Source organism: Hippocampus bargibanti, linkage group LG18, assembly GCF_051943395.1.
Source record: "Hippocampus bargibanti isolate YZ-2025 linkage group LG18, ASM5194339v1, whole genome shotgun sequence".
In the NCBI taxonomy this organism is placed as follows: Eukaryota; Metazoa; Chordata; class Actinopteri; order Syngnathiformes; family Syngnathidae; genus Hippocampus; species Hippocampus bargibanti.
The window spans coordinates 11,864,932-11,890,634 of NC_142751.1; the positions used below are offsets into that span (position 1 = coordinate 11,864,932).

Here is a 25,703-nt window from a genome sequence, read left to right on the forward strand (position 1 = left end):
GCCACCCTCATTTCAAGCTCATATAACTCCAGACCCATATCATTTAGGAATTACCTATTATTTTCTGATGGAAGAAGAGAGTCTAAGGGTTCTAATGCTGCATTGAATGTTTATGTAGTCCTAAAACACAACATTATGTGGGTCCTGGAATTCAAGTGACAATGACAAAAACCCTGGCACTGGAGTGGAGACATTTTTGCACATGTCTGGCAGTGAATGAGTTAAACAAAAGGCCTCCCATTCATTAGAATGATGTGAAGGTTTCTGTACAAACATGGATAAAAGCGTGTGAAAAGACAAGATATGGTAATGGAAATGATAAACAACAAATGAAATTAAAAAAAGCAACTCACATGTATTTCCCAAATCAAGCTTTCCTTTAGCCTCAGCTGACTTCTGATATAAGGAACCTTGAGGAAGAGAGGGAGGGAGGGAATGGACAGGAGAGTGACAGGGTGGGGTAGGGGGTGTGGAACATGGCGGGAGAGAGGGATGATGAAAATCAAATTTAAGCCAACAGAAAAACAAACGCAACAAATGAGACAGCAACAAAGTCATGAGTAGGAAAAATGACACGGGGGAAAGCCATCATTCTTGATTTGGTCGCTCCCTTTCTCCCGGCATGGAGACCGATGAGGAGCGACTGAAGGAACGCAGAGCTCGGGCGGGTGAGAGAGAACGAGGGAGAGAGACGCCATCCATCAAGCCGGTTTAGAAGCTCAACAAGAGTGGCGCCGCGACTGAAGCAGGAAGCCAGGCAGGTGAGGGGAATGGAGTACCGTCATCAGTATTCAACAGAAGCAAAAAAAAAAAGTCTGTTGTGTGTCACAGTGGCGGAAATCAAGACTGGATTTATACGGCGAGGTCCAAATGCTCACTCACGATTTAATACCTCTATCTGATTTTATTGTATTTTATTTTTTTGGGGGGAGGGGACGAAGACACATATCCAATATGACTGTGGAAACCTCAGGATACATTTTAGGTACGCAAGATTATACATGAATAAAGAAATAAACAACCAAATAAATAAATAAAAGAACCTGTTCGGAAATTATCCCAGATAGATATTTTTTTAAATAAATAACCAGATAAATAAATGGATACAAATAAATAAATAAATAAATAAACAAACAAACAAATAAATAAAATAACCTGGTCAGAATTATTCCAGATAGATTGTTTTTTTTTTTAATAAATCCAGAAATAACCAGATACAAAACTACATAACCAACCAACCAAACAAACAAATAAATGAATAAATACATACATGCATAAAAAATAAACATGTTCGGAATTATCCCAGATAGATATTTTATTAAAATAAATAACCAAATAAATAAATGCATTCACACATAACCAAATAAATAAATATATAAATATGTACATAAATACATAAAATAACCTGGTCAGAATTGTCCCAGATATTTTTTTAATAAATACATAAATAACCACATACATAAATACATAAACAAACAAATAAATAAATGGCTAAAAAAATAAATAAAAATAAAATAAAAAACCTGGTCGAATAATCCCAGATATAGTTTTTCAAATAAATACATAACCAGATAAATACATACATAACGGAATACAAATATCTCAAACTGTTAACTAATTCACTGCCAGACAATGTTCAAAAATGTGTCCACTCAAGTGCCAGGGTTTTTGTCATTTTCACTCAAATTGCAGGACCCACGGAATATTCACTTTTAGGACTACATAAGCATTCAATTCAGCGTAAAAAAAAAACCTCACTTTCTTCTTTTATCAGAAAAAAAAGTGTTAATTCCTAAGTTAAACGGGTCTGGAGTTATCTGAGCTTAAAATGGGGGTGACGGTACAAAATACAAGATATAGATATTGATCTGAAACAAAGCACTAACATGGACAAAAGGCAAATGCTGCCCCCTCGTGGAAGGGAAAACATTGCAAGAGGTCTGACCAGTGCTGTATTAAAAATTAAAACCCGAAAAAATTCGGGAATGGCGCTCCACGTCGCGCTTTTCAATTACCGAATAAATTCGGGACTGGGAGTGAATATACACTACAGCAAAGAGAGAAAACTGAGTAGCTGGGGAAAAAAAAGTATAAATCCAGCCTTAAAAATGTTAGTACATTAACTGCTGGTCGACAAAGCCTTTGTACATTCTTTATCAAATTCTCTACTGTGTTTTAGCACAGGATCGCCGCAAAAGTGTTGAAACGAGATCCAAAGACAGAAAATAAGATCAGCAACATTTTAGTGTCTCCTGAAAACCTCCCAGCATGCATCACTGCAGGGAGTGAATCAGCGCTCCAGGGGTGAGTTCAGATTGCGCACTATGACTTCCATTGCCTTAATGCGAGCTTTCACGTAATGGCTCCGACATCTCAATGTGAGTGGAAATGGTCATTAGCATTGACAGAACTGACTTCACCCTCTTAGCTTCTCCTTAAAAAGAAAAAAAAAAAAATCGATCGATCCTTGAAATGATCCTAAATCTATACCATCATGTTTTTTTTTTCATTCAAGTAAATTGAACCTTTCTCGAAAAAAAAAACATTTACAGTTGCTGACGCTTATATTTTTAAGTGGTTCCCAATGTATTTAACATTTACACTAAGTGCCACATTAACAGCGAAAATTAAAACAATTAGCTTGTGGATGGATTTGATATCAGCACCGCTTTTAAGTAGATAATAACGATTAGGCAGTGATTGATGTCATGTCAATTTTGATAAAGATAAATACCAACACATTGGAATGTGGACAAGTTATGTACACTGAAGGGATTGTGTAAACAGAAATGTGTACTGTATTCTGGTGTATAAGGCGCACCGGAGTATAAGGCGCAACCCCAATGAATAGTGTACAGTAAAGTCTCGTTATATCGATATCGGATATATCGATAGTCCCGGTTATATCGATACTATTTCTATGCACGCACGGAGAAAATTACATGCAAACAGGGTCGGATATATCGATAGTCCCGGTTATATCGATATTTTTTCGGACTCCCTTGAATATCGATATAATGAGACTTTACTGTATTTTAAAACTTTTTTTTTCCACATATAAGGCGCACCGGAGTATAAGGCACACATTTCGAAATATAAGTCACACCACATTATAAGGCGCTACAGTAGAGGCTGGGGTTACGTACTATTTCTTCTACAGTGCGAAAATGGAGTCCGTGGTTGCCGACAGTCGATGCCAGACCTGTTGTGGCTCAATATGACTTCACATATAACATGCAGCTGTGTATAAGGTCCAGGGTCATCTTTTGAAGAAAATCAGGGCTTTTAGGTGCGACATACACACGGGAAAATATGGTATATGACCTATCATAGCTGTGTCCGGCGCCGCCATGTCTGGACATTAGGGATACAGTGAGACCTCAACTTACAAACACCTTGTCTTACAAACTTTTCGTCTTACAAACGTCAAATTTATGAAAATTAAACCTTATAATAAGCACTATTTTCATAATACACACCCACCACGGCTGGCGGAGTGATCTTCGGCGGAAGCACACGAGCAAACAGCACCAGAGGTTAAGTTACCAACAGTCCTTATGGAAGGTGACTCTCCTTCCATAAGCCATCAACAGCCATCAAAAAGGTAAATAATACTTTATTTGACAGCACAGTTTATTTCTTTAATTACAGTCGTCATATAATGCGCCTCTCTTTCCAAACAGCAATTCCCTTTGACCTTCGACCTCCAACGCCATTCCATCAAGCCATCAATGACCATCACAAATGTAAATAAAGTGACTTTATGATACAATGCAGTGTATTTCTTTCATTACAATACAACAGCACATTTATTATACATAGAATAAGGTATGTTGTGTGTAGTTTTAAGGCTTATTTAGTTGAAAAGTATATTTTATGGAAACCCGGGAACGGATTATTCCCATTTTAATGGTTTCCTATGAGAATTTTTTTTTTTGAGATACACACTTTTTGCCTTACACACTCTGTCTGGGAACCAATTAAGTTCGTAAGTTGAGGTCTCACTGTATATAAATAGGGTAGATACAACCAGTAAGACTTTAGTTCGTTGACGAAGCCTCTTGGATAGGAGGCGAAACGTCCGACACCTTCAAAAAAGTACAGACGACAGCTTTTGTCAGGGGACAAATTGGGATGCAGCATTTATTAAAGGGGCGGTGACTATGTATAGGAACGACGGTAATTCCTGTCCAAGCGTTTAGAAGCTTGGAGGTGCATAAGTAGACACAAGGTGGTCTTCGACGTATGAATATAAACAAGTGCAAATCATCGTAGTTCACGGGAGAGTTGGCAGCACGTTTGGGAAGTGCTTGGCTTTTGTTCAAATAAAAGACAGAAAAGCTCGATACAACCCATCGCCCCGGGAAACACTTCTGAGTGCATCACAACAAACTGTCTTTTTTTTCCCCAGCGCACACCCACCTAACAAAACTTTGTATTTATTTATTATAGTACCTATGCTTGTCTATGACTGTAAAGTGTCCTTGAGAGCTTTGAAAGGCACTTAAAATGAGATATTATTATTATTATTATTATTATTATTATTATTATTATTATTATTCATAACGCACAACAATTAATGAATAGCTAGTTTTCAAATAATGACTTACTGTGGTTTACATGCGAAAATGTGCAATTTTGGTTTGAACTTTAGCAAGCATCCTGGCACTTGACATGCCCGACTTGCTTTCGCGGGCCGAATAAAATGACGTGGCGGGCCAGATTTGGCCCCCGAGCCTTGATTTTGACACCTGTGCCATATAATGACCATGGGAATGTCTCCAGTGTGAGATGAATAAAGATTATATGATCTCATCACATTGAAATAATAATATGGCATAGGCCAATTAAAAGAACGGCAAAGAATAATGATAATAATAATAATAATAATAATAATAATACATTTCATTTATAAGTGCCTTTCAAAACTCTCAAAGTGACTTTACAGTCACAGGATCAGTTTTTTTTTTTTCTGTGGGTGAGCAGCGGCAGCCACACGCGCCAGTGTTCACTCAACCGGGAAGTAACTCAAATAGATAAAAAGCTATCTGGCTAGCCAATAGATAACTAATAGCTAGTGAATAGATAGCTAACAGCTAGCGAATAGACAGCCACCAGCTAGCAAATAGATAGCTATTAGCCATAAAACACATTTCCAATCGATCAAAAACAATTTTCCAATCTAAATAAAAAATCTAATCAAATCTAAAAAAATGAAAAATCTAATGTAAAATCAAATCTAAAATCAATGAACATGATCGGAAGCCATTTTGTTGTCTGATGGTGTCATCACGTTAGGAGAAAACACTTAAAAAATGTTTTATAATAATAATAATAATAATAATAATAATAATAATAATAATAATAATAATAATACATGACCGCTCATGCACGGCGTAGAATCCGAATCTGGGATCAAGTCACATATAGCGAAAAGCGAGAAAAGCACAAAGTAGATTGCTGCTCGTGTTGTGAGTGAAATGAAACAGAATGCAGGAAGGAGCAATGGCGACGAGCGAATGATCTGATCCGATGCCGACACTGTGGCTGGGGATACTCACTCTGCATGCACAGGCCATCCGTGCAGTTCTTGGACTGCAGTACCATGCCCTCACAGTCCTTGCCCCCGTTTTTGGGTGCCGGAGCGCCGCATTCTCTCCTTCTCCAATGGGTGCACTCGGTCCCACAGGTGGACCACTTACTCCACTCTGTCCACAGTCCATCCACTACCACACAACAGACGGCACACATGAGGCGATGGTAAGACCCAATGCGTGAGTGACAATGGACATGGGGTGAGTTATGCATATGTGAAAATGCTACGGTTGCAAAATGTAGTGAATTTTTCAAAGTTGGGAATTTTCCATGGGAATCGAGGGCATACTGAAAGTCCTGCCATGATTCAGCATTAAAATTGTGCGCGTCTAATCAACTTTCCCATTAGAGATGGATGGAAACACCAGTCATTTCTTTTTAATTTGTTTTAAACATAAAGTATTTTTGACTCGTTCGCTACCATTCACAAATTTATTCGGGAATTGAAAATATGACGTTGAGCACCATTTCCGAATTGGTTTGGATTCTGTTTTTTCATCCTTGGGTGCCGATAAAGCGCTGGCCATGGCCTCTGGCAATGTTTTTTTCTATAAGAGGGCAGGATTTCCTTTGTTTGCACATTAGCGCTTTCTTCCAGCTTCAGCTGTTGTTAATGCGCAAAGAAACCAATATGTATTGGATGCATTGCATTGTATTTTCGACAGCCGCCCTCATTTCAAGCTCATATAACTCCTGATCAACATAATTTAAGAATTAACTATTTTTTTCTGATGAAATAAAATAGTCTAAGGTTTCTCATGTTATATTGAATGTTTATGTAGTCCTAAAACTCAACATTCTGTGGGTTCTGGAATTTGAATGAAAATGACAAAAACCCTGGCACTGGAGTGGACACATTTTTTGCAAATCATCAGGCAGTGAATGAGGGAATAATTATATATTTCCGTATATTATTTTTCTAGAGCCAATTTAATGTACAATTTCAATCAAATATTTTTGTGCACTACCCGCATCCATACTACACACACACATACACACATGCATACACATTCACACACACACACAATATGCGTTGCTGCACCGTTTGTGTTCCAATTCCGAGCGTTTAAAGGTTTAGAACTGCCAAAAAAACTACTTTTGGCAGCCTGTCAATGACGTTTTGGATGATGCGTTAAGCTAGTTTCGTAAAACCAAGTGATGCGATTCAGTTAAATCATACTCATTTGTATTCTTATTTTTGTTTATGTTTGGTTTTACAGTACACTTCAACGGCTGAGGTTCCCATGGAAATTCACCAGAAATTCACAGGCAATATTTTACCGCTTTTGCAACCTTTATTTAGTACCTTCGAACTCTAACACACCTAAAACACATTTGAATGAGTAAATAAATGCCTTACCCGGACAGAGAGGATTGCACGGCAGTTTTTGGATGCCTTGTCCATCGCAGATGGCGCCACCGTTGAGTGGCGCCGGATTGGTACAACTGCGCGTGCGTTTCTGGTAGCCCCGCCCACAGCGACTATTGCATACCGACCACTCAGTCCATGTTGACCAGCCACCATTTACTAAGGTTGGACGAGAAACATATACAATGAGCAGATTGCGAGGAAATGCGGCACCGCTATATTCTGAACATAGCTAAGAATGTGTCAACATAGTGCACAACTTTTATTTGTTCTTTTTTGACCTTCCACATTCGGGCCATCATTTTGTCACACAGCCGGATAGTACATGGCGGGCAGATAGCAAGCGACTTTCCAGTCACCGATTTTTCTTGATGCTTCTCTTCCCTCTCTCATCCATCTTTGTCAGCCGCAAACATCCACTGCGCAGCGACAACAAAGCTAGCGTGCCGCCCCCCCCCCCCCCCCCCCCCCCCCCCCCCCCCCCCCCCCCCCCCCCCCACTGACATTTTACAAGTGGTTATGATTGCATGACTGTCTATGTGTGATGAGTTTTGTTATGTTTTTTAAATGAGTTTATATTTAGTGCTCTGTAAAGCATTTTGTTACAGACGCAGCTGTTTGGAAAGCGCGATATAACGAAAGATGTACTTGGATTGGATTGTATCAAATCTCATTATAATAATAATAATAATAATACATTTCATTCATAAGCACCTTTCAAAACTATCAAGGTCACTTTCCAGTCACCGGATAAGTTTTTCTGTGGGTGAGCAGCGCCGGCGTTCATTCAATCCGGAAGTAACTCAAATAGATAGAAAGCTAGCTAGCTAGTCAATCGATAGCCAACAGATATCTAGCTAGTTCCATACATTACATGTTGAATTCCTGATGTTGAATATTTAATCTACATATTGTGACTTTTTTAATAGTGAATGCATACATAGATTTTTTTTTATGGCATGACCGAAAGGATTTTTTGGGGGTGGGGGGTGGAAGCTACTGACCAACCAGCCATGACTAAAAATAATAATAATAATAATAAAGTTGGTTATTATTTTGGCCACTTAACACTTATGACAATACACATTATAGGCAGCTACTATTTTACAATTATTTGTCCTTTCGTATTTGCTGGACTTTGCAACATCAAAATGGGCAAAAGCAGGCCATTTTTTCAACATTTTTTTCGGGGGGTGAACATCGTTATACTCTTTCATTATCATGCATTAATCTCTGTATACAAATGGTAATTGCAGTCAAGCCCAATTTGTTGTTTGTTTTGCTATTATTTCCTTACTTTTGACAAACAATATCCTGACCGCATAATGTGACAAAGGCTTTTTTTGTCTCGTCATAGAACTTCATTTTTTAGAGGCATTTGTTTTTCATTATCCTTTCAATACTTCTCTTGTGGTGACAAGTGCACTTCCCACAGACATAAAACATTACAACGTGTTTTTTTTTAGTGGGGAAGCATATTTTGACATTCATACAAAGTTCCCTTCAACCTGTATTTGTAGGGCTTTTACGCACGACACAATTACGCATATGTGCATACGGCGTCCTATTTTGGAAACGCCATAGTGATGTTACAACACTTTACCTGTCAAGGATAAAATGACATAAAAAGTGTTTATCCCTGCGTCGGTGACTGGGAATCCTTGCCGAGATGTTGATCGCAACAGCTGTTAAAACAAGTTTGCTCAAATTCGCCAAAATACAACCTATCGACCGCATCATGTTAACCTAACTAGCTATCCATTAGCTATCGAGCTATCTATTAGTTATCTATCCGCTAGCTAGCTAACTTTCTATCTATTTGAGTTATTCCAAGTTGAGTGAACGCTGGTGTATGTGGCTGCCACTGGCCACCCACAGAAAAACTCGTCAAGTGACTGTAAAGTGACTGAGAGTTTTGTAAGGCGCTTATAAATGCAACGTATTATTATTAGAAAACCAGAGCTAGCTAAACGAAGCTAAAAATATATTTCTCTCGTTCGTCATCTTATCGCGACATGAATGCGCAATCGAAACCAAAATAATTGTGTTCAGAACCTGTTTAGGCTAACATTTTTAAGAGAATAGCAAGAAGAGAAGCGACGCACCGTAGACGATGACCGTGGCAGTGGTACTGCGTCGCTTGGCCACAATGTTCTTGGCCACGCACGTGTAATTGGCTGTGTCAGAGAGGCGTGCCTGTTTAATGATCAGATTGTGATCGATAGTGATGTAGAAGTTCCTGTCATCGGCAGGGTCGATCACCTCCTCGTTTTTCAGCCACTCCACCTAGAACCGGGGAAGAAGAAGAAATGTGTTTTTTTTAGAGGAGCGTAGACAGGCGGAGTAACTGTAAGCAAATTTTCAATTCTCCTTTAGTAGACTGAATATTCTATGATCAATACAATTTGGATAAATAGGATGAAAAGAAAATGCAACGGCACTAAAAAAATGATGTTGATGATGATATTGTTTTGTATGTATTGTTAAAGCACCATATAAACCAATACGTTACATGTTGCATTATTTTGGACAGCTGCCCTCATTTCAAGCTCATATAACTCCAGACCCATATAATTTAGGAATTAACTCTTTTTTTCCCTGATGAAAGAAGAGAATATTACTTTTCTAATGCTGTATTGAATGTTTATATAGTCCTAAAACTCAATATTCTGCAGATCCTGGAATCCAACTGACAATGACAAAAACCCTGGCACTGGAGTGGAGACATTTTTGCACATCTGGCAGTGAAATGAGTTAATGGACTTTGGAAATACAAATGAAACAAACGTGTTAAATTTGAATGTCACATGAAAGGAATCATTTAATTAAAAAACTAAATAATAACATATTTTGCCTTGATTTTCATGTTGCTGTAGATCAAGATGCAACGTCAGAATAGTTGTTTAATGCACAAAATACTAAGTGCATGTATAACAATAAGTCTTGATATTTGTTGTCGGCGGCAACCAAAGAGTTTCATATGTATCCAGCAGCTCCTGTATTTTGTTTTTCTACTTCTTTCTTTCCTTTCCTCTTCCTTTCATAACTTTGCTGCTGTGTTACTTCCGGGTAGAGCGAACGATGGCGCAAATGGCTGCCGCTGCTCACCCGCACAAAAAAGGTTCTTATCCCGTGACTGTAAAGTGTCCTTGAGAGTTTTTAAAGGCAAGTCTTATTATTATTATTATTATTATTATTATTATTATTATTATTATAAAAAAAATCTAAAACTAAGCTTCAAAATAATAAAGCAAAGCTTTTTTTTCAACCAAGATTAACAAACTCGCTCGGAAAAGCAATGGAAAAAAATAGTCAAAATGAAATAAAAAACAAAATACGAAGACAAATCTCATACTTGAAAATGTCATTTACACTATGTGGCATTTGATCTGTTGGCAATCTGCGACTTGAGCGTGTGACCCTTTGCAAGACAAAGATTTTTATTATTACCCTGGCAACAACAACATCCGTCTTTTATAAGGGCCCACTAGTGAGTCTGAGGAGCTTTTTAACCTTTTCTCACAAGTACATTTCTCAAAATGATATGGGATCTTTCTTTTTTTTTTTGAGGGGGGGGGGGGGGTGTTAAATCACAAAAATAACCTTTTCTTTGGTGGATGATTTAGAAAAGAACACAGACACTTTGATTCCAAATATTTCCTCATCTTCAAAGAGTGCACTCAAGCCATGTGGGGACCCGGCACGCCGACATCCTGCTCATTGTCGCGTCCCACGACGGCAGGGAGCCCCTCACACCCACCACCCCCCCCCCCCCCCCCCAAACCGAGATAAGACAACGATCGGGGCACGTCTAGATAAGCAGGATGTTTATAAAAAAAGATGAAATGAAGTGCAGGGCTCACTGTAATTCCTGCCAAGGTAATACACTGCGGTCATTGTTGTGAAAAAATAATAATAATAATCAAATACAATACAGAATTGTTAAAGGACAACTGACGCATCCGGATAAATTGTGTCCATAATTTGTAAAATCACTTGAACTGACTTCTACTGAGCGTATTTTACAAAGATTCCACGGCATACAGCTATATTTTACGTTTGTACGCTGAATATTCGGGAAGTCTTGTTTTCGAGTTGGTGACGATTCCTGAAGTCAGGAACGCCCCTGACCGAGAAAGCGACACACAATGCATTTTGGGTACTTTGTTTGGTCTGAAAACATCGGGTTGATCCGTGTTGATCGACCCGTTGAAGGAAAACACATAAATAACGCGATGGTGAATCGTTGTGTGTTGCACCAAGGCTACTATTTGATACTAGTTGACACAAATTCCCAGCAGACAAATCAGCCCATTTCCAACGGAACTTTGGCGCCATCTTGTGCATTTTCTGGGACGCTACATTGGAGTCCAGATGCCTCAAAATGATCCGGAAGGACTTCTTTAATTGATTGCAAACATGTATGCTTTCCTCTGCAGAACTATTTGAATCATATTAGTAACAAGAAAGCATCTTCTCAGAATCTGAAGCCATTGTTTTGATTCTAGACCAAGGCAAGACGTCCTGGTGTGACGTCACGAACAAGGGGGCGGGACCTTCTGAAAATCACCAATTCCGGGGTCATTTTGAAGTAGTTTTGGGACACTTTAACTCTTTTACTTTTTTATTGGTGTTTTGCATTTGACTAAAAATATCAGCCTGTATGTTTTGGGTATTTTAGACGCTATAAAATTTTCTGACGTCAGTTAGGAAACAAAAAAATGGTGTCGGTTGTCCTTTGAACATCTCCCAAAGGAGACTCTTAACTGATTGTGACATAAAGTTGGTTGTAAGTCAGTGCCGGTGGAACATCCCAAGCGGGTGTTCTTTACTCACATGGAAACAGACTGCAGATTCAAAATCATTTTTTCCAATAACATGTTTCTCTATTTCTAATAGCACATTAAATGCCACAAGGGGATCTTGTCATTCAGTATAAACATAGTGCTTTGGAATTTCCTATTTTGCATTAGCTAGCCACAGTGAAATTATGTAATTATTTTGGGAAAAAATAGCTTTGTGTTATGTTTAGTTTGACAGCAAACGTCAAATAACTTGAATTCTCCTTTTTTGATGAATTACTTCAAGTGTGCCAAATTGGTCGTTACAATTTCAAGGTAAAACTGTAAAAGGCGTCAAATCAGAATTTGGCATTTAGCCCTGCAGGGTAAACCCATTCAAAGATGAACATTACATTGGAAACGATTCGGCCATTATTTGTCTTTAGTGCCTCATTGTTCGGCGAGAACAAAGTGTGATTACTAACAATAACCTTATGATTGCCATTTTTTGTGCCGCTAATGGAACAAATAAAGGAGTGTTGCGTCGCGTCGAGACCGACAGCTAGTGAAAGAAAGAAAAAAAAAGAAAAAAAAACAGTTTCTTGTCCAATTTTTCTTTGCACCAATCACAGCAACGGCCTTTGCCGAGGCGACGCGTTCGGATGTCAAGAGCACTTTGATACGGGCGGGTAATTAAAAATTGAACAAAAGAGCTTTTCAGTGTCGATGTGGTGCTGTTGGGAGGGGGGGGTGTCGGGGGTCTTGAGAGGGCAGAAATTGGTCGAGCAAGAAAGACAGAGAGTGAAAGTGAGCAATGTTGCACTCCTCGCAATTTGTTACCTGACTATAATTAGAACTCATTAATAAAAGTAGAGATGAAAAGGTAAGCACAAGTCGACATCACATTTCCACACAAATCGGGTAACTTCTTTTTCCACCCACCCAGCCTCCACACACACACACACACACACACACACACACACATCTTCAATTCCTGAACAAATTTGGGGCTTTAATACTCACATTAAAGCGTGGATGTCATTTAAGGAGCGGCGAACATATAAACACACAGACTCAAGTATGACATCCCCCTCTGACACATTTCGGGGTGGTTATGAAAGTGCTTGGCTTAAGAAACGAGAATTTGCTCATTAAAATCTCATTTCCATGTTAGATCAAGAAGAAAAAAAAATGGTAACCACCTGGCTCAGAGCAATTCACCTCCCAACAGTTCCAGATTGCTTTATTTCGAATTATAAAGAATGATCTACTGACTTTTAGCAGCGTCGTTTTCACCTTCTGTTCCAAACATGTTTCTAAAGGGCGACTAATGACATACAGAGTACTTGGAAGAACCAACCACAACGTTTTTTCAACAACATTCGGCGTGATTGACAAGTAAGCGCCTGGAGGTCAATCTCCACTCGGCTGCCACGGACGGAGGCTTGAAAAGTGGCCTCCTGACATCACTGCTCTCCTGGGGTCACTTTAATGAACACGCACAAACGTCACCTTTTACAAGCTCCTCAAGCTGTGCTCCTTTTGACAGTCGTGGCAATCGACACTGAGGACAAGCTTCGGGAACATAGCACTGCTATTCTAGTGAAACTGGCCTGGGAGGCATAACAAGGTTGGATGTGGGCTCAACCCATGACCCTGATCAATGATTAAATCCACGGTCACTAAACCCAAGGCTATCGAAGATACAATCGTAAACCGATCAAGACATTTATAGTTGATTGGTATTAGTCAAAAGCATTGACCTGATTATCTTTTCAATGTCATGAGTTTACGCATCCATTTATGCCTCGTGAAGGGGAAAAAAAAGGGAAGGGGGGGGGGGGCACAGGGTGCGATACGTGAACGTTTTGACTTACAATCGCTGACAGTCAGAATAAGGCTGAAAAAAAATACTACGGACTACAAAGTTCTCAGTGTGTTCAATCGATTACAACTGCACTGTTCTGGTTGTCAAGCTGTTCTGCCTCTCATATGAGCAGGCTTTGTCAGTTTGAGATAGGACGATACCAGTTCGAAGGCTTCTTGCAGTGTACGACAGCTAGCAATAAATTCAATGAACTTGGCTCAAGTTTCGCAGAAATCTTAAGAATACAGTAAAGTCTCGTTATATCGATATTCAAGGGAGTCCAAAAAAATATCGATATAACCGGGACTATCGATATATCCAACCCTGTTTGCATGTAATTTTCTCCGTGCGTGCATAGAAATAGTATCGATATAACCGGGAATATCGATATATCCGATATCGATATAACGAGACTTTACTGTAATAGATATACAGTAGTGTTTGGTGGACTGAGTTCGTCATAGGTGAGTTCAGACCATTTTTTGAACGCCAAAAGGAGAGATTTTGTACCACTTCTGCCTAAAAGTCTGTACATTTGGTCACTCGTATTTTCAGTTTTTATTCACAGTACAGTAGGCGGACTTTGTTCTTGGTTGACAAATTCCTTTTTCATCTGAGCAATGTCAGGAGACTTTACTCATGGCAGCAGGGACCCCATTTACCCAACCCACCGCCCCTGCGGCGCATCAATGACGAGTTACGCCATGATAACCGCAGGACTCCGACTAACTGAGGAGGAGATGCCTGATTTAAGGTCCGGCTGCCATAGAAACGAGGCGCACTGGCAGGTCTTCTGAATCGCGGTCTTTTTCTCAGGTCTTGGAGTGAGAAGACTGAGGACGCAGGGGAAGAAAAGGAACAGTAAAATTCCATTATAGCACCGTTTAGATTCTGTTTTGATGAGGACGCGTCGCATTATCGCGTGTGAAAGGATTTGAGGTGCTTCTGGCGAGGCGGGTACTAAGATCTGAATGAAAGAGTCGCGCCAAAGACCTCAAAGGAAAGTTTCTGTGTTACACGTATCTTTGGACCCTCTGGGCAAGAAGTCCTACATTACAGAGAAAGATGACACAAGAGTATTCGGTACTCTTGTTCCTTCTCCTCCTCTGTAACGCTCAAGAGCAATAGTCATTCCTGGAGTTCAGTTCAAAGACGGTGACGTGGTTCTGAAGTCAAACCCAGCAGGGTGCCAGTTTGCAGATGAGTCTTGCTCCATTTACTTTGAAGCATACTGCTGTCGTTACCAATCGGGGCAATTTCCTTGAAAATTCTGCCATGTGATTTAATAAATTCAGACAGAAGTACGGTACACTAGATGTGTAATTTTGGAATCTTCCACCCCCAAACACCAGGGGTCACTGTTTGTCTATTTCGCCAAATTGGTTGGACAGAAATTTAGGGTTAGGGTTAGGGTTACCCTGATTTTTTTGGAATCCCAATCATTGTGAGTCTGGCGCTTAACTGTCCAACAAAGTCAATCGCTTGTAGTCAGCGCGTTTTACTGAAAAAATGCAACGAGTATTTTAAACCGCAGTCGGCCGCGCAGCCTCCAAGTAACCACACGGGCTCTAGACGTCTCATCTTCTCATGCCATGTTTTCCTTCGCCGGCGGGTGAAATATGACAGATCTTTCCATCGCAGCGTCTGTAACGTATTTCTCTAGATCCAGATGAAACCTAAGATGCAGCACATCTGTTTTTTTTCCGCCTCCTATGCTGAAAACAATGTTCTCTTGTGTCCAGCTGTGTTTTGAGTTCAGGGGTGGAAAAATACATGATGCAATGGAACCTTTGTCTTTTTTTTTTAAGCATGAGGTAAGAAGGATTAATTAAAGAATCTGAAAGCATGCTTCTGTATCTGCCAAACCTGACTGGCAATGTAAGAAATGCTTGGATGACCGCAATAGCTTTGTTTAAAAAATGAAACAATACCACGTATGTTTAGTTCTAGGACTTCTGCGGCATTCCTTCAAGCATAGACAGCGTATAAATCAGTGGTGGAAGTCAAAAATATACTCCACGCTATGCAGGAAATCGCAATGTAAGTTTACTTGGACTATTTCAGCACAAAAATCATCTACCTCACCGCAATGAACATCTGCTAGCTTAAAGCTAACAACATATAATGTAATGCCAAATACCATAGCCTCTCATCAAAAGTCAATTGGGATTGTCTGCAGCTCCTCGGTAACCCAAAAGAAGACAAGACACATTGAATGGATAGATTTCTACTTCAAAGACTGAAAAAATAAAGGCGTCTACGAATCCATCTTCTTCGCTGACCAATCATTGTCATCCGTTTGAGTTAGTGTAGCACCCCGCTGTGCCCTTAATCGCCGCACCGAGCAAATCCGCGGCTGACGGGAAGAACTTGGAAGACACTGCGGACATTTTACGGCTGCTGCAGGCAACCCGAGCTTGTATGGATTGTTTAAGGACAGTCTGTTGAGTAGTGCCTGAAACTTTGGGGCCATTTAGCCTGTCAGCACTTTGAGTGTGGATAAATGTTGTGCAGTTCCACTCGGTTAACTCGCCGTTTCCAGGTCAATCACAAGCCTTGACAGGGTTCATTCTAACACCCCCCTCAACCACAAAACACAAACGCGCACACACATTCGCCAGAGCGCCCCGCCTTCTCACCCCCCCCCCCCCAACCATCCCACATCAATCTTGTCTTTCATCCTCTATTTATGTTCCTGCAATCTCAAGTGAGCCTTTTCAAATGCACGTTTATAATGTTCTACTCTTGACTGGGAGGAAGTAACAGGGGGACACAGCTGGTTTGATTCTCAATTCCGTCTCCTTTTTCACCCCTCCAACCCTCTCAAATTTTATTAGCTGTGTTAGCCAAACAGATAAAACTACCCAGAAAGAGGCAATGGAAAAAGAATTTCCGTACATGCAGACGGAACAATGGGAAAAAAAAGGAACCCACAAACATTAATGTTTTCACTCATAGCTTACCTCAGCCATCGGGATGCCTTCGGGTGGGCGGCACTGAAGCAACACTTCCTGTTCCATTGACACTTCCTTCCCGAGCGGTTCTTGGTCGAAAGTCTTTCTCAGATCTACAATGAAGAAAATTACATTTTAAGCTAACATTGCTAATGCATTAGCAACTTCTTCACCATACTGTACATTTGTTGGTGGGCTCCTTCTAGTACACACAAAAAAACAGTGTTAAGACAGTTCCATTATATTTGTAGTATATATTTATATCGAATCTTTAGTCACAATTTTAAAACTATGATATGCACTTTTAAATAGGAATCGTTGCATACAATGAATGACACGTAAAAGTAAAATAACTCAAACGGTTGACGTGGCAGTCACAAAAAAAAAGGCTGCTATGAAATCGGAAGGGATCATCTGACAAATGGTGCATATTTTAAAACTATACCGTAGCTAATGGAGAAGAACGGGAAGAAAAAGAAAAGGCGAGAAACGTAAGTAGATGTGTGGGCGTGAAAAGAGGAAATAAGAGTGAGGAAAAAAAAGGTGAATCCAAAAATTTGCATTAATTGCATTTTGTGGTTTAAAGTGAAAATATGTTTTTTTTTTTGCCATCTGCTTCTGGGAGTATGACACGGGAAGATGGAGGATACGGTGTGATACACTTAAGTAACTTAAAAAATAAATACTGCAAAGTGAGGTTGTATTTTTTGGGGCTGTTTCCCTCCAGCTAGAAACCAGAGTAAAAAGTCTCCTTGAGAACTTTGAAAGGCGCTTATAAATAAAAGGTATTATTATGATTACAAATACCACTAGAGGCATGAGGCCTCCTCTAGTGGCAGATGGAAGATTTACTGAATATGCTCAAAATGTGAATAATAATAATAATAATAATAATAATAATAATAATAATACATTTCATTTACAAGCACCTTTCAAAACTCTCAAGGTCACTTTACAGTCACAGGATAAATTTTTCTGCGGGTGAGCAGTGGCAGCCACATGCTCCAGTGTTCACTCACCCCGGAAGTAACTCAAATAGATAGCTGGCGAATAGATAGCTAATAGATAGCTAGCTAGATGGCTAGTTGTGTTAAGTTCATTCTATCTCCTTACTTTCTGTTACAAATTAGATAGACCAGTGTATTGTATTGTATTGTATTGTATTGTATTGTATTGTATTGCCACCCTCATTTCAAGCTCATATAACTCCAGACCCATATAATTTAGGAATTAACTGTTTTTTCTGATGAAAGAAGAGAGTCTAAGGTTTCTAATGCCGTATTGAATGTTGATGTCATCCTATAATTCAAAATTCTGTGGGTCCTGGAATTCGAATGACAATGACAAAAATCCAGGCACCGGAGTGGCCACATTTTTTGCACATGCCTGACAGTGAATGAGTTAAAAATGCTTTTACAATTTTGCACGGCGGCGGAAAGGCATTTCTCCGGGACGACACCTCCACCCCGCGCCAATGATGACTCACAGTTTGATTCAAGTGTATATGTTCACACATAGTGGGAGAAGGAGAACCAAACAAACCAATATTTCCCCGTTATATTGACGCGATTGAGTCTATGAAAAGATGCCGATCCGACGAGTGAGCTCAGTCGAGGAGCTAATCCATTCAGTGGGAGCTAATGAGGAGGGGGAAGAGGGGGTCCGTTGCGATTTGAGGGATAGGTTAGCGCCGGCAGGCTACTCATCATGGGTGATTATAGGAGGCGGAGCAGCGGGGGACGGCTCAGTGGGGGACCGACAGGCATAGATCCGACTCTGGAATAACAGCGGAGGTAGAGTGGAAGCAGTGAGTCGACACGCGTCAACACGTCAACACGGGATGCAGTACTTTGGGTGTCTGTGTAAGCTCTCAGTCGTACAGGAGTGGTCCATCGATGAAAAGGTTTCTTTAGCCGTCATCTGTACTTCTTTGAAGGTGTCACGCGTTTTGTCGTTGCTCATCCGAGAAGCTTCGTCATCGAAAGTACTTTGAGCGGAATATAAAGGAGTGGAGCGCCGAGCTCGTATATGGCTCCCTCTCTTTACATCAAAGTCGTACACTCCTCGCTCAACGTGAAAGCGCGATAAATACACTTTTAAGCGCTATAATCGCAAAAAGTGGCGCAAAGAAAGAAGTCCAAGATGGTGCCCGAGTAGGTAGCCAATCAGCAAGTGCTCTCACAAGCCTTGCTTTTTTTGTTGTTTTGTGTTTTCTTTCGTCACTTTCAGTTGGTGAGCGTCGTGTGGAACCGATACAGATTGTTTTTCAGGTTTTTGGCCACAACATTCATCAAGGAGGAGACTGCTGAGCGTTTGCGCTTTTTTGGCAGCATGTTCTATATGCCAGCACTGTTTTTGATTTGGATTGGATAAGCCTTTATTAGTCTCGCAGTGGAGAAATTTACATTTCGCAGCAGCAAAGTAGATTTGGGAGGAATATCGGTGCCATTTGACCGTCATCGCTAAACAACTTTTGGACAATTGTGCTTTTTTTGCGCCTGTAGTGGGCAGCATTTTCACAGCTTTGTTCCGGGAGCGCAGCGCAGGGAGCCAATGTGGATGTGGAATTGTCGCAGCTTGGAATTGAAGCGGATTTACGTGGGACAGAAGATATGAGACAATCTGTTTTCATCATTGGATGCTATAGCTTTGTTTGCTTTTAACATTTAGCTTGTAGCAGACGTACACATTCCACCATGATATCTCTGATCCACTGGTGAAAAAGATGCTTTGATCCTCTCCTCTTTCATCTAGAACTGCTTCATACAACAAAGAGGGTGTAGAAAGTGCTTAGCATTGAATGACTGTGTTGTGTCGCATTATCTGTTATTCAGTTTTTTTGTTGTTGTTTTGACTTCAAGATGGCGCTGTGACTGTCTGCCTTTATAACAGCTCCTGTATTTTGTTTTTTCTACTTCTTCTTTTCCTTTCCTCTTACTTTCATCACTTTGCTGCTGTGAAATGTACATTTCTCCACTGAGAGACTAATAAAAGCTAATCCATCCCAATCCGAAAACCCAAACTAGTTTTAACTAAAAAACACAGAAGTGTCTTGAGTTTTACATATCTCAAGGCCTTTATCGGGGCGTACCTGATGCCAAAAAAAGCGCCATCATCTGACCAGGAAGAGACTCACAACAATTGGGTGAGTGGTAAAAGCATCTAAAGTAAATGCTTCTCATGACAAGAAAGTTGAAAGTGCACCGATTTGTCCCTTCAGGTGTAATGATGACAACGACGCGCGCTGTCATGTTACGTAACGTGCTTTATGTTGCAACGCGATCGCCTTGATGCTGCAACTAGAACTAGAACTGTCAACTCTGATGGGCTTTCATCATGCTTCGACTGGCAGTTTGTTGTTTTTTTGAAAGAGTAAAAGGAAAAAAGCCCAAACAGCGGCAAACTTGGTCTCTTGTTTGGGAAATTATTTTGCGATGCTTTTGAGTGGGGAGTGTAAATATGTGGTGTGGCCTCTTTTCTGTGTATAGGGATACCTTGGCGTACGAACTTAATTGGTTCCCAGAAAGTGTGTGTAAGGCGAAAAGTGTGTATTCCAAACATTAATTTCCCATAGGAAACAATTAAAATGAGAATAATCCGTTCCCAGGTCCCCAAAAAACCTAACTTTCAACTGAAAAAGCCTTACAACTACACACAATATACCTTATTTTATGTACAATAAATGTGCTATGATATTGTAATTGAAGAAAAACTACAGTATCATAAAGTCCTTTTATTTACCTTTGTGATGGTCGTTGATGACTTGATGGAATGGATAGCTTTTTGCATAAAGTGTCTCAAAGAGCTCTGGGTTGTACATCTTGGAAATTGTGCTATTGCAACAGCAACAGATGCAGGCATCGGCTTGTATGTTCTCTTCAAATTGTACAGACTGCTTGTGTGGGTTATTTGTGGAGCCTGATTGATGGGATATTTTAACCTTGCAGTCTACACTCTGCCTTTGAAATATCAATAAAGTTGAAACAGGTCCAAATTTCACTGTGTTTTCTATCCATTTTCTGACCATTTCACTTTTGTGTTTTTTTTCTCCACTTTTGTTTCAAGCTCTGTCGTCTCTCTTTCGTGTGTGTGTGTTTCTGTTTCTGTAACCCTTTCCCCCGCTCACTGCTGTGTGTGTGTATGTCCTGCTGCGTGTGTCCCCTCCCTCCTCTACCACTGATCTTGACCAATCACATGCGGCTTTAACCGAAGACTGGGGGCGGGGAATAGAGGGGAAAAAAGCCGGCTGCCATTTCCAGCTTCTTGTTAGAAGCTGCAAGAAGCGGCTCGTTCGCGAACGATACATAACTCATTGTGGCGCTCCGTGTGTTTCCCGAAAAATAGTGTGTATGCCATATTCAGGCATCTGGAAGCTACGCGGGGGCCTCCATACAGTGCCATTAATGTCCTGAGGAAATGTTTTGAAATCCAATTGAGCAGATTGTTACTTTCCTGATGTTTCCAGTTTCCAGATGCCTGAATATATATAGAGACGGGACCAATGAGGAGGCGAGAGTACTCACAAGCGATGCGGACATGGGCTTTACGGCTCTTGGTGGTCCCTGCGGAGCTCCAGGCCACACACTGGCACCAAAAATCCTCAGGTCCAAAGAGCTCCTCCACCTGCTGGCGAGTAATCTCGATACTGGCTTCTCTCACCACTAGCCCTGTGATGACAGACAGATGCGAGATGTTTACTGGAGTATCGGACACAAAAAAAATCAACAAATATCTTCATAACCAGCTTTGTGACTTACATCGACATTGTGTGTGAATGTGTGTTTGCGTGCATGCATCGGCTTTGATTCCGCAGTCACAATGCTGAGCCGGAGGGTCCCGTGAGGGCGGATTGGGAGCGTTAGAGCGAAGCCAATCCTGTTTGCTAACCCTACTGATTAGTGCTCATCCGGGTGCCAGGCCTCAAACCAATAAATCTGATGCACAAGACAAAATGCCGCCACATCCCACAGAGCTGATTAGCTGGCATCGGTGGGCACCAGAAATGTTTGCGGAGACCTTTATTTGTACGCATTTAGAACAATTTCAAGGGAAATTACCATTAAATGGGACAAGCGGGCAATTCATGCACCCAACCAAAACAATGACAAGTTTTGACTGGAACAATAATATTCATTCAAGCACATTCGTGTTTAAAATAAATGCTTTGCAGATTATTTGATGCAGAAAAAATGCACATCTTTGTGTAAATGTGGCTAAGACAATACAGAAAAGACGCTAACAAGCCACTAAATTTAGCTATGTACGCAAGAGCAGTTGTGATTCACGTCAACATACTTCCGAAACAATAATTACCACAAAAAAATCATTTTAATAAACAAGTAAATACATGCACGTCAGTTATATGATTATATTTTATTTTAACAGTGTAATCATTCAAAATGGAGGAATACTTGTAATATGAGCAACGGTTTATTTTTCTCTACTTCCTAGATACCACTTACAAATTCAATAAAATAAAATTGTTTAAAAAAAAATCCAATAAAGTTGGTGTGAAGGTTCATATCAATAATAATAACATTTTATTGTAATACAATTCGGCAACTATTATAAAGTAACTGCAAAACTGATAAATGTTCTTGATTTTTTTTTATTTCTTTTTTTTTCCATAAACTTGCAATGTATATAATAATAATAATAATAATAATAATAATAATAATAATAATAATAATAATAATAATAATCCATTTCATTTCTAAGTGCCATTCAAAACTCTCAAGGTCACTTCCAATAATGTATTGTGATAACCAAATTAAAAATACTTTTAAACGTATTCACTGCCAGACTATGTGCAAAAATATGCCCACGGTAGTGCCAGGGTTGTTGTCATTTTCACTCAAATTGCAGGACCCACTGAATATTGAGTTTTAGGACAACATCAAGATTCAATACAGCGTTAGAACCTGAGGCTCTCTTATTTCATTAGAAATAGAGTTAATTCCTAAGTTATATGGGTCTGGAGTTATCTGAGTTTGAAATGGGGGCGGCTGTATAAAATACAATACAATACAATACAATACAATACATACATATTGATTTATACAGAGCTTTAACAACAGCTGAAGCTGGAATAAAGAGCTAACAAGGACAAAAGGCAAATTCAGCCCCGCGTGTAAGCGAAAAACATTGTCAGAGGTGTGACCGGCGCTTTATCCGCACCTCTCGCAAGAAAAACCAAAACCTGAACACATTCGGGAATGGCACTCTACGTCACACTTTTCAATTCCCGAATAAATTATGGTTCGGCAGCGAATGAGTTAATTTACTAAATTTAGGGGGGGAAAGGACTAAATGAATATCACAAATACGAGCATTTTTATCGATCTTGGAAGCGTCACACACGGATAACTCATCAGCATTAGGCCCAGTCGCAAGCAAAAATAAATAAATACATGTTGGTCTAACTTCAGAGATCATATGCCCACGTTCCATTACGGCAGCATTTCCAGGCTGTGCCATTACAAGCCGCCATTTAGGATGCAGACGCTGATCTTGTTTGGATTTACCAAGTCAGACCCTAACATCAGCGTCACAAAACCACACCGCGTAACTCTCCCCATTTTTTGGCTGACTGGTGTTTATTTATTGTTCACAAATACATCAATTTACTCTTATAAGATGTTTTTTTTCCCCCTGACAGGGCCACGCCTTAAGACTCACTAAGTACGCAATAAAATGTAATTCAACTATAAATTATATGTAATGATACAGGCCGTGGGTGTCAGGGTAAGCAACTGGTTAGCATGTTTTGAGTTGTAAGGGTTTGATTCTGGGCCTTTCTGTGTGAAGTTGACATGTTCTCCTTGTGCCTGTGTGGGTTTTCTTAGGGTCCTCCCGCATTCCAAAAAACATGCAAATCGTCCCTTGGTATGAATTGTGAGAGCTGTTTAGGGTGTAGGCCTCTTATTTAAAGGAAAACGTTTTTCGCGATTTACACTGTGAGTCACTCGCAGGTGCAGCAACGCTCATCTTGCAGTAAAACAATCCATATCGTAAAATAGCGCTTAAGTTTTGCCGCCCGGAATTCAGCCAAAGCCTCATGAGAACGACCAGATTGACTTAAAATATCCCTTGAAAACGACCCTTAACAAGGGAGGTCAGTTGCTTTTACCACACATGTATTCACGCACATCTGCACCGAAAGTCAACTGCTTAACACAAGGGGTGTCAAACTCACTATTTGCCGCGGGCTATATTAACAATAATAACACATTTCATACATAAGCGCCTTTCAAATCTCTCAAGGTCACCTTACAGTCACATGATCAGTTTTTCTGTGGGTGAGCAACGGCAGCCACACGCGCCAGCGTTCTCTCAACCTGGAATAACTCAGATAGAAAGTTAGCTAGCGAGGTAATCGATAACTAATAGATAGCTAGCTAGCTAGCTAGTAAGTACAGTAATAGATAGTTAGTTATCTAGCTAGCTAGCTAGATAGCTAATGGATCGCAAATAGATAGCTAATGGATAGCAAATAGATAGCTAATGGATAGCAAATAAATAACTAGCTAGGTAGCCAGGTAGATACAGTAAAGTCTCGTTATATTGATATCGGTTATATCGATAGTCCCGGTTATATCGATGCTATTTCTATGAACGTAAGGAGAAAATTTACATGCCGCAGGATCGGATATATCGATAGTCCGGTTATATCGATATTTTTTCCGACTCCCATGAGAGATTTGCTTTCGCGGACCGAATAAAATGATGTAGCGGGCCAGATTTGGCCCCCTGGCCTTGGCATTGACACCTATGTCTTAACAAGATTTGTAGCGGCCATTTTAATTTCCATCGATAAATTGGGACTTGTAATGCGAGTGAGATACTGTCATGTTTAGTACACCTAAGAGAGCTTGTGTTGATGTCATATTATGATGTGGTTGGCTCAATCAAGATGCTAATCTGGGCCGCAAATCGCATTTCCCAACACAAGATGATGTGTGGGCAAATCAGTATGGGACAATCCGAGGCTCTAAATGTGAAGGACTGGGGATAAAAATAATTAAGGAGTCGGGATAAAAAATAATTATGGATAATTTGAGCTGAGCTGTGACTGTTTTATATCCGGGGATCTACGTGTGGTTTTGTCGGGTGCGTCTTGAGTTTTCTGACTGGGGAAAGTGTGTGTGTGTGTGGGTGGGGGTGTGGGGGGGAAGAAATAGTCGGCTTTTAAAAACGAACATGCCATTTTAGTTCGGGTTCAGTGCCTTCACACACACGCCTTGTTCCTTTTCTTACAGTCGCATCCCGCACAGCTTACTCCTCATGTAAAATTTATGGCCAGGATGCAGAGGAGCAGACGTGAGTGCTTAGACTTAGAGTGTTTCGAATCAGAAATTTGCATGGAAGACGGACCGGGCAAATGTACCAAAACACAGGACTAGGGTTTCCTTAAATTAGAGAGATTGATTACCCATCTTTCAAAGTATTGCCATTTTTTTTTTGTAAGAACAACTATGATTCGGGTTTAGGGCAAAATATTGGTGGATGTTGTCCGTAAAAAACAAACAAACAAAATATATATATATATACAGTATTTTTCCCCTACAGTCGTTTTATGACAAGATATTTTTTGCGAAAAATATGCTATTATGCTAACTTTATACAAAATGGCATTTTCTGGTTGAAAAGAGTAACTAGTATTTTTTTTCAATAACTGACAGACATCATGGCATTCAAACCATTCGAGTATCCCCCTAAAAAAAAGTCAATTTCTGCAGTTTTTTTTCCCTCTTTATAAATTGAAGGAATAAAAAAGTACATAATTAACTAAATCGCTGCCATTCCAAAATTCATTCGGGAATTGAAAAGTGTGATGTGGGGCGCCATTTCCGAATTTGTTCAGGTGTGCTGATAAAGCACTGGTCAGACCAGGTCAATGTTTTTCCCTTCCACGAGGGGGCGGCATTTGCCTTTTGTCCATATTAGCGCTTTGTTCCAGCTTCAGCTGTTGTCAAAAGGCTATATTAATCAATACTTATGTATTATATTATATTTTGTACAGCCGCCTCCATTTCATGCTCAGATAACGCCAGATATACATATAATTTAGGAGTTAAATCTTTTATTCTGATGAAAGAAGAGAGTCTAAGGCACATGTGTCAAAGTCAAGGCCCGAG

At 40.1% G+C, this 25,703-nt stretch overlaps 1 protein-coding gene across 5 annotated transcripts in view; it reads right to left on the reverse strand.

Moving 5' to 3' along the window:
* unc5cb (unc-5 netrin receptor Cb) overlaps window positions 1-25,703 on the reverse strand; it is a 201,977-nt gene that overhangs the window by 24,366 nt on the left and 151,908 nt on the right. For 4 of the 5 annotated variants that reach the window (XM_089020912.1, XM_089020911.1, XM_089020913.1 and 1 more), the window contains 6 exons: window positions 21,090-21,233; window positions 16,576-16,679; window positions 9,070-9,250; window positions 6,956-7,123; window positions 5,562-5,726; window positions 354-410 (listed from right to left, as the gene is read on the reverse strand). In XM_089020912.1, coding sequence (XP_088877038.1) covers window positions 354-410; window positions 5,562-5,726; window positions 6,956-7,123; window positions 9,070-9,250; window positions 16,576-16,679; window positions 21,090-21,233 — 819 coding nt within the window. The remainder of the gene's footprint in view (window positions 1-353; window positions 411-5,561; window positions 5,727-6,955; window positions 7,124-9,069; window positions 9,251-16,575; window positions 16,680-21,089; window positions 21,234-25,703) is intronic. The other variant, XM_089020914.1, reaches the window with a different exon arrangement.